The sequence below is a fragment of the Otolemur garnettii genome, unplaced genomic scaffold (assembly GCF_000181295.1).
Source record: "Otolemur garnettii isolate 467f Iridium unplaced genomic scaffold, OtoGar3 scaffold00204, whole genome shotgun sequence".
NCBI lineage: Eukaryota > Metazoa > Chordata > Mammalia > Primates > Galagidae > Otolemur > Otolemur garnettii.
This window is the reverse complement of record NW_003852599.1, coordinates 1,138,853-1,148,549: the sequence shown is the minus strand read 5'-3', so window position 1 is coordinate 1,148,549 and position 9,697 is coordinate 1,138,853. Positions and strand designations below refer to the sequence as shown.

The window sequence follows — 9,697 nt, the reverse complement described above, 5'->3', positions numbered from 1 at the left end:
GGCAATAAAGTGAGTCTGTGTCTAAAAAAAAAGAAGAAGAAATAGCACCGCTTTTAAATGGGTCATTGAGGAAGCCCTCAGGGCACTGCTTGTTTTGCATTGTCGTGTGACTCCTTGGAAAAAGCCAGGCTCAGTGTGTGTCCTCAGCGTCCCTCCCTGAGCCTAGACTCTGGTTCTGATCTCCCCTGCTTTGTCTCCCTATTCTCCCTTGTGCAGAGACAGGGCAGGGCATTGTTCATGCACTGACCGACCTCAGCAGCCCCGGCATGACCTCAGGGAACGGAAACTCTGCCTCCAGCATCGCCGGCACTGCCCCCCAGAATGGTGAGAATAAACCACCACAGGCCATTGTGAAACCCCAAATCCTGACGCATGTTATCGAAGGGTTTGTGATCCAGGAGGGGGCGGAGCCTTTCCCGGTACGGACTACTTCTTTTCCCCTCTATTTTTTTTTTTAAGTATATTTTGGATGTGTATTAGAATATTTTTACATTTCCATGTAAAATTTCTGAAAATGTGAACAATTTGCTCTTTCCTTGCTAATTTCCTCCCCTAAAGAATGTCAGAGCCATTTCTCTTTAGGATTGAGTATCTTTCTAAGGTTCAGAAGTTGGGGTGGGAGGGTCAGTGATCAAGAATAATTGGCAAGATCCCTTGCTTAGAAGTTTCCACACAGAGGCTCAGCTGAGTCCCTGCCTAGTGATATGGGACCTCAGTTAAAGGAGAGTTCACTTCGGGGTGTTTGGTGAGAGAAGATGGACTTTGGGAAATTAGAGCTCATTGAGTTTTGAATGCCAGAACCTCTGAATGGCAAAACTTCAACCAGTTAGAAAACAAAAGGAACCTGCACCGAACAGAATTCACAAGATGTACACACAGGAAGTGACGGTAGGGGAGTAGGGTTACAACCTGAAGTTTTTTTTCTGGGGGTAGAGCCTTGAAAGGGAAGTGAATGAGCCTGAGGGACATTCTGAAAGGGCACAAGCAACTATCTTAATTAAAACAGAAGAACAAAGGGAAGTGTGAAAGAATCCCAGAGATGGGTTAAAGCCTCAGAGCTGATTTTGAGTTGTGTGCCTGGGAGGACAGGTGGTGCTATTCTGTAGGTGAGCAGGAGCCCAGAGCCAAGCGCAAGCTAGCTTCTCTCCTGAGGAAACATATGTGGCTGTTAGACACACGCCATCTTCCTGGGACACCATCTGCCTTTTGCTCATTCTTTGGATCCATGATAAGTCAGCAGAAGACTCTGAGCTTGATTAACTATGATGGGTGAACTGCTCTTGTAAAATGCTAAAAGACAAAAAGGGTTTCATCCTTTTTCTCTCTGGAGGTTGTCCAAAGCCAAAGGCAGAAAAAATCTACCTGGAGTACCTTAGCCATAAGCAGTGCTGTTACTTCCTTCCCCTTGTTAGACTAGGTCTTCCCATTGGCCTCCTGGAGTAACACTCGAAACCAGCTGGTCTCAACAGGATGGCGGTAGATTCAATAGCACTCCCAGCATCACCCTAGGGAGACACCGTGTGGTCTGGTCACCAGGCTGCCTAAACAGAGGCCACAAAGGGAGAGCCAAAAGCATGAATAAGCCACTCTGGGATCCTGCCGGCCACAGAGGGTGCTGCTTTGTGGCCCCAGGTCTGTGTATTCCTGCTCTCCTTCATGGCTGCCTGTACCTCAGGCTTGGATGGGGCAGCCCTAAGGAATAAAACAGCGAGAAATCAAAAAATGGATGCTGAGTCTCTCAAATACATTCTCACAGATTCAGCTCCTTTCCCTGCCTGGCACCGTGTGAGCACTGGGTCTTGGCACTCGATCTGGAGCGATGGGAAACCTGATCTTAGACTCTCGGAAGAATATTTTCCTGACCTCCCGAGTGATGATCCGTTGGTCCTGGCCTGAAGCCATTTCTATGCTTTATTGCCCATTAGCACCTTACTCACCTCAGGAGCTAAATAACAAAAAAGGTGTTGAGCAGGGCACAAGTGGATGAAGACCTGGGGAACCTGTAAGCAGGGCTAGCGTCTGCACCTGGGTACTTTATGCGTGTAATTGTGATGAGGCTGGACAACAAGGAAGCATTTCCACCTGACCCTCACGGCTTCTGTGTCACCTGTCCTCTAGGTGGGACGCTCGTCCCTGCTGGTGGGGAATCTCAAGAAGAAGTATGCACAGGGGTTCTTGCCTGAGAAACTTCCACAGCAGGATCACACCACCACCACTGACTCGGAGATGGAAGAGCCCTATCTGCAAGGTAGGCATCTCAGACCCTCGTCTTCCAGCCTTCCCACTGGCCTGGAACGGAGGCTCTGCACGCTTCCTTTCTTGACATCCACAGAGCCAGGGAGTGTGTAAATATTTCCCCCAATGCTGCCTCAGCCTCTATCCCTAGAAAACAGGGATGAGAGAAATTGAGGGAACCATTTGTCCCCTGCTTCTCCAACCCCACTCCAGCTACCCACAGGATGCCAGGAGTTGCTCACTGGCAAGTTGCAGAAGTGAATGTGGGAGCCATGCTAGGCATGTCATACCCTTCGTTACGGCCTCAGGAGCCTGTGTGTGGGACTAGAGTCAGCTCAGAGCCATGACAGTCGTCAGGCAAGGGCTGTACTTTCCACATGATCCATAGGAGTGTGGCTGCTGGGTTCTGTTACCCAAGTCATCAGCCATCAAGATGGTGTAACCCTGGTATCCAGGGTTTTCTGCAAGCCTCCTGCCTTCTTCTACTGTCAGAAGAAGGGTCCTGATTCTTCCCCTAGTGTGTTTTGCCTCAGACTCTTGACACTTGGAAGAGAAGAATATCAGCTATACAAGGGGCATCACCAGACACACACTCTGGCACTTTATTGAAGGGGTGGGGGTGGTGGAGGAACCTATCCCTTCCGAAACCAATGATAAGGACAATTTGACATCTTCTAAGCCCAACTGCTGTTACATGTCACAGCAGTGGAAATAGGAGGAAGAGGCAGGATGTAGGGGGGTCCTGTGGTGGGGCTGTCTGCAGTCCCACAGGAACTTCTCATTCCCCACACTTAACCCATTTTCATTATTTTTCAGAATCCAAAGAGGAGGGTACTCCCCTCAAACTCAAGTGTGAGCTCTGTGGCCGGGTGGACTTTGCCTACAAATTCAAGCGTTCCAAGCGCTTCTGTTCCATGGCTTGTGCAAAGAGGTGAGTGGCCTCAGCCCTGCTCCATGCCCAGCCCATTCCATTTCCTTAGCATTGTGTCTTTGTATCCTGCTTGTGTGTCCCACCTCCTTGAAGTAATAGTCCACCTGGGAGGCCACAAGTGTGGCTTACCCAGCTGCTTCTTTCCTTGACCTGCATGGAAGCAGGAGTACATCCCTAAGTCACCATGCAGGTAAACCAGGATCCCTAAAGGAGCAGGTGGGTGGAGAGCAGCACAGAGTCCAAGGAAAGGAAGCAGCACTTTCACTTGGCCCTTTTGGGCCCCCACTGGCCCGTTCTTCCTTTCCTGCCCTTGGCAGCTCCCAGTTCGTCATGGTCACCTTCCATAGGAAGCTCTGTACAGAGCTGTAGCACACTAAGTACAGGGTTCCCTTTGCAAGCTTTCACATAGCTTAGAATACTAATGGTTGGCTTGGCACCTGTGGCTCAAGCGGCTAAGGCGCCAGCCATATACACCTGAGCTGGTGTGTTCAAATCCAGCCTGGGCCCGCCAAACAACAATGATGGCTGCAACCAAAAAGTAGCCAGGCGTTGTGGCGGGTGCCTGTAGTCCCAGCTACTTGGGAGGCTGAGGCAGGAGACTCACTTGAGCCCAGGAGTTGAAGGTTGCTGTGAGCTGTGATGCCACAGTACTCTACCCAGGGGAATAGCTTGAGGCTCTGTCTCAAAAAAAAGGAATACTAATGGTTATAGTAAAGGCCACTGTCATTTATCGAGAACCTGCTGTGTGCTGGACACTGCACAAGTCAATTGATACACATCATCTCATCTTCAGAATAACCACAAGATAGGTATTAGTATTGTCCCCTTTGTATATGTTAGGATACTGGGGTACAAAGGAAAAGAAGTTGTGCCTTACGTGACGTAGCTGATCAGTCACAGACTGGGGACTTGTCTGATTCTAAGCCCCTCAGTGGTCTTTGTACCAAGGGGAGAGGGGGATTAACCTTGAAGCCCTGAACCTCTCAAAGAGAAGAAGTTTCTACGTTTCAGGCAGAGGTGCTGTGCATGCCACACTAGAGTTCAGCTGTCTTCAGCACTCTTCCCCTCGGGCTGCATTTTTGTTGAGCTTTGCCAAGCTGCTCTCTGGTAGGAAAGTATAAAATAGTTTCCTGGTACAGGTGTTAACTTACAATAGCACGTGTAGCTGTGAGTTCTCGCCATGATCTGGGTGGTGCATCAAACAGTTCACACTCTCATGTCATGTGAGACCAGTATTAGAAAGTGAGTAGTATCACACTCAACTCCAGATGAGGAAACAAGAGATTTGGCACATAAGTGACTTGCCCAGAGTCACATAGCAAAGTGCTGGAGTTAGGATTTGAACCAATAGATGGACTCATATTTTGCCTGAGTAGCTGCTCTCATTCTGCTAAGGATAAAGCCCCACAACTGCTCTGACTCCTGGATTCCCTCGGCTCTGACAGGTACAATGTGGGGTGCACCAAACGAGTGGGACTTTTCCACTCAGACCGGAGCAAGCTGCAAAAGGCAGGAGCCACGACCCACAACCGCCGCCGGGCCAGTAAAGCCAGTCTGCCCACACTTACCAAGGATACCAAGAAGCAGGTGAGATGCTGCAGAGTTCCAGGCTCCATTCCCATGAGTCCCCACAAGCTTCCTTCCCATCCATAACTCCAGGCACTCATGTTCTGTTTCTGTGTGACTTCAGTACACTCATTTCTCATAGATCTGTCAGATCAAGCCTCCCCCTCCTTCTTAGTAGGTCCCTGCGTTTAGATCCGTGCACGTTTATGATGTACCTTACCCCTTCACTGGTCTTGCCCGACATTACCTGTCACCTTCCAGTTTGCCTCCATCCTTGACTTTGGGGCCATGGAAATGGGGTCTCTCTAAGCTATTCAGGTTACTTCTTGTCTGACATGGAAGCTATGTAAGAAGACACCCTCCACCCTTTACTTGCCACCTTTTTGCCCCCTTGAACACTACAGCAGTGAATTGTTGAAGGTCCCCCAAAGAACATGGGTATTTAGTCATTAAATAACTTTTTAGCATCAACTATATGGCAGGAATTCTGTCAGGCACGGAGGCTCTGAAGACACAATCTTGCCCTAAGGAAACTCATGGGCCAGTGTGAGGTTTCAAACTTTATGTGTATTTTTCTTGTTTGTATCTTAAACCTTCCAAAGAATCTGATGAAAGCTATGGACCAGAATGTACATAAAAAAGAGTTTACATGCTGAACCCCATGGAGCCCTGGTTTAAAACCCTATGTCCAGAAGAAAAGATAGACATGTAATCAGATGACTGCAGTACAGCATGGCACATGCGACAATGCTGGGAGGGACTAACTCTGCTGAGGGTTAAAGAGACAGCACAGAGGACACTTATCTAGGCACACAAAGATAAGAGGTAGTAAACCAAGTAGAAAAGGGAGAAAGACTTGCCTTTGCCCAGTGCTGCTGCTACAGATGATTTGTTTCCTAAAGAAAACTGTTTCTCTCTGCTCCCAGCCAACAGGCACCGTACCCCTTTCAGTTACTGCTGCCTTGCAGCTAACACACAGCCAGGAAGACTCCAGCCGCTGCTCAGATAACTCAAGCTATGAGGAACCCTTGTCACCTATCTCAGCCAGCTCATCCACTTCCCGCCGGCGACAAGGCCAGCGGGACCTGGAGCTCCCCGACATGCACATGCGGGACCTGGTGGGCATGGGACACCACTTCCTGCCAAGTGAGCCCACCAAATGGAACGTAGAAGACGTCTATGAATTCATCCGCTCTCTGCCAGGTAAGCCCCTTGGAAGTTCCATGCCTGCCTGGAATAGCAGGGAATGAGAGGGAACAAGAGATTTCACCTCCACCACCAGGCACTAGGTAGCTCAGTGAATGACTCAGGTCCAAGAACTGGGGTGTAGAGATGAATAATAGGAGGTTCCAGCCTGTAAGAGTTTATATTTTAGCACAGAACATAATAAATAATATTCCATAGCTAACAGGACACAGTGGCTAGCATCTATAAGTTCCAGCTACTTGGGAGACTGAATTGTGAGGATCATTTAAGCCCAAGAATTCTTTTTTTTTTTTTTTTGAGACAGAGCCTCAAGCTATCCCCCCTGGGTAGAGTGCCATGGCATCACGCTCACAGCAACCTCCAACTCCTGGGCTCAAGTGAGTCTCCTGCCGCAGCCTCCCAAGTAGCTAGGACTACAGGCGCCCGCCACAACGCCTGGCCATTTTTTTTTTGGTTGCAGCCATCATTGTTGTTTGGCAGCCCGGGCTGGGGATTCGAACCCACCACCTTAGGTGTATGTGGCTGGCGCCTTAGCCGCTTGAGCCACAGGCGCCGAGCCTAAGCCCAAGAATTCTGGGTTGTAGTGAGCTATAATCAGGCCTGTGAATAGCCACTGTACTCCAGCATGGGCAACAGAGCAAGACCTCCATCTCCCATCTCAGAAAATAGAGTTCTATAGCTATAGTTCCGTATATTTTCTGGCATGGTAAGTTGTCTATGTGAAATTCAGAGATGATGATGAAATTAACCTTGTCTGTTTTCTGAGGCAGGTTGGAAAGGGAGTCAGGTGGCAGTGTAGGAAATCTGTTAAAGAGAATGTTACAATTAGGAAAATGTAAGCAGAATGGCAGTGGACAAGTGTGCCTTTGGCAGAGGGAGCAACCGAGGGGGGAAGCACAGGAGCAGAAGTGTGTAGACATGCGAGCCCATGATGCAGTGGGCCTAGCACAGAGCCCTGGGTGGTGGGAGCAAGTGGCTGTGAGGGCCACAGTCTAGAAGTGAACCTTGAGGGGCAAGCTTCATGCCACTAATAGATGCCTTCTCCACTGTTTTTCTGCCAGTCTCACCCATACACTGACCAGGTCAGGAACTAATGGAACCATAGGCCTCTTACTCAGGGAATGGAATGTGGTTAAGAGCACAGACTTCTGAGTCACACAGAACTGGTCCAGATCATGGTTCTGTCACTTACTATGTTAAGTTATCCAATGCCACATCCTCCAAATTTGTTATCATAGAGTTACTGTGGGTAAGAAATTCAGGAGTGACTTAGGTTGGCATTTCTGCCTCTGGGTCTCTTGTGAGGGTTAAGATGTGGGCCAAGGCTGAGGTCTTCTGAAGGCTTTATTAGGGCTTTACTAGGGCTGTAGAACATTTCCCAGGTGCCACACTCACATGATTTGCAAGTAGTGGCCAGGTTTTGGCAGCAGGCCTCAGTCCCTCTCCCCCTGGGCCTCTCAGTGTTCTCAGGACACCACAGCAGTAGATTTTTCCCACAGTAGTGATTCGAGAGAACAAGGCAGAAGCCATTATGCTTTTTATGATCAAGCCTCAGGAGACACGTGTTGGCGTTTTTATTAGATTTTAGTGGTCATCCAGGTCAGTCCATGTACATTGTGTGAGGAGACTCACAGGGCATGAATACTGGGAAGCAGAGATTATTGAAGCCATTCATAGACAGGCTGCCTTAGTTCTCTACTAAACCCTGGTGATTGATATTCAGTAGAGAACATACAAAATACTCTCAGCCCCCCCCCCAAGGCCCCCAAGACTCTTCTATCCCATTAAAGCATCCGTTTGAAGCCCAGGATTCTAATTCAAATACAGATATGGATGAGGCTCCTTGGGTCCAGCTCCTCAAATCTGGTTCCTCTCAATCTAAAGACTTGCAAACTAAAGAGACAGGTTATCTGCCCCGCCTCCACAAACCCAATATATAATGGGACAGGCACAGGGTAACCATTGCAGACATGCTTATTCAAAAAGGGAAGAAAAAACAGAGCATGCAAGAGTGATCCGTTCCAGTTCTGAAATCTAGTAGGGCTTACGTCGGCATTTCCTGGGTTAGGACTCAAAGCCTGGTCATGATTCTCTTTCACTCTTGGTTCTGCTGCCCCTCTGAGTCATCCCCTCCTTTCTATGAAGGCTAGCCTACATTTTCAGCAGAGTAGTTTTCTCAGCCTACATCCTGCTTCTTTTTATTTTACATTACTACTAACCCTTAAAATCAGTACTTCAGTATTTCTTAAAATCTCTGTGGGTTAGGGTGGTGTCTGTGGCTCAGTGAGTGGGGTGTCAGCCCCACCAAGGGTAGCGAGTTCAAACCCAGCCCCAGCCAAACTGCAACAACAAAAAAATAAAAAAAAATAAAAATCTCTGTGGGCTTTCTGTGAAATCTTGTTAGGTGTCAATTCCATTAGACAAAAACCACACCTAGAATTGCCTTCAAGATAAGCCTTCATCTATATTTAAGGTGACCAGATTTTAACACTGGTAAAGTGGGACACCATTGACCCGGGAGTGAGGGGGTAGTTCTTAATTAAAAATTTGGTCTATATGGAGCAACAAAAATTTTCATAGAACACAAAAACAGTATTGTAATATATTTTTTAAAATTTCAACATAAGTACAATTTACAAATATACTTTTAAAAGATTATGTATAGTATTATTTTATTCTTTGGCATATTTCTCATTTGAGTGAATTTTTTTAGATTGCTGTTGTCGTTTAAAAGGTCATGAAATTTTTCACAAGAATTTGTTAAATTATATTTCATACATAAAATGGTTTTCAAAGTCTCAACACTTGTGATTTTTCTGATGTCCACACTTTATTTACCGTAGAAAAATGCGTTCAGTCGCAGCATTAGTTACTGGTAAGGACAGCGCATATCCTACAATTTTTAGTGCATTATTGTATGGAACATGGTTTGTTTCAAAATGATGAAATATTTCTAACCATTTGTTCTCTATTGTGATTTTTGCTGATGCAAAAATCAATTTTTCCTTATCAATATATTTTTTTAATAATGATACCTCATAAGTCGTTAAGTGTCACTTTCAAGGCTGGCTCTAGAGTTTTTGCTGCCACTATAAAATATAAATAATACAAGTACTGTCTGCTAAATTCATGAAATAAATAAATAAATAAATTACCTAAATTATCTGAATAGCTGATTTGTTGACATCACTTGTTTAGCTAGTACGCAGTAGGAGATGTAGAGGTGTATCATCTGAGAGACAGTTACAAAATGTTTTCGCTGTTGCCAATGCCAAAAAATGTTCCTTAAGTCCAAGCAGTGGTAGTCGAATTCTAACAACTGATCAACAGTGTGAACTTTGAAAAGCAGTTCTCAACAATTATTTATTATTAAAGTTTAACATTATAAAATTAACAAAAATAATATAAAACTCATATCCTGGCGAAATAACCACATGGCAGCCAAAAACCATCTATTCCCTTCCCGTTCTCCCACAATTCCCTAGCTTGTCGTGCATTCTTCCCAAAAATTGGGACTTTTTAAAAACACTACGAGACGTGGGACAAATTGTTAAAAATCGGGACTGTCCCGCCAAAAGCGGGACCTCTGGTCACCTTATCTATATTGGGCTTTTTCTGAAGCTGAGGGAAAGCACCCTTAAGATTCTTAGTTCTGCTGTTGCACCAACAGGATCTGTGAAGCTTGCCCAGAAACTCCTTGGATTGAACAGTTCTTTGAGGAATCACATTAGATCTGAGGTTTTTTTTTTTTTTTTTTTT

General features: G+C 46.4%; 1 protein-coding gene across 4 annotated transcripts in view; it reads left to right on the top strand.

Annotated features, from left to right (window-relative positions):
- PHC2 (polyhomeotic homolog 2) overlaps positions 1–9,697 on the top strand; it is a 54,098-nt gene that overhangs the window by 41,399 nt on the left and 3,002 nt on the right. For all 4 annotated transcript variants that reach the window (XM_003801268.2, XM_012812393.2, XM_003801267.2 and 1 more), the window contains 5 exons: positions 217–419; positions 2,119–2,248; positions 3,052–3,166; positions 4,612–4,753; positions 5,659–5,935. In XM_003801268.2, the coding sequence (XP_003801316.1) occupies positions 217–419; positions 2,119–2,248; positions 3,052–3,166; positions 4,612–4,753; positions 5,659–5,935 (867 nt within the window). The remainder of the gene's footprint in view (positions 1–216; positions 420–2,118; positions 2,249–3,051; positions 3,167–4,611; positions 4,754–5,658; positions 5,936–9,697) is intronic.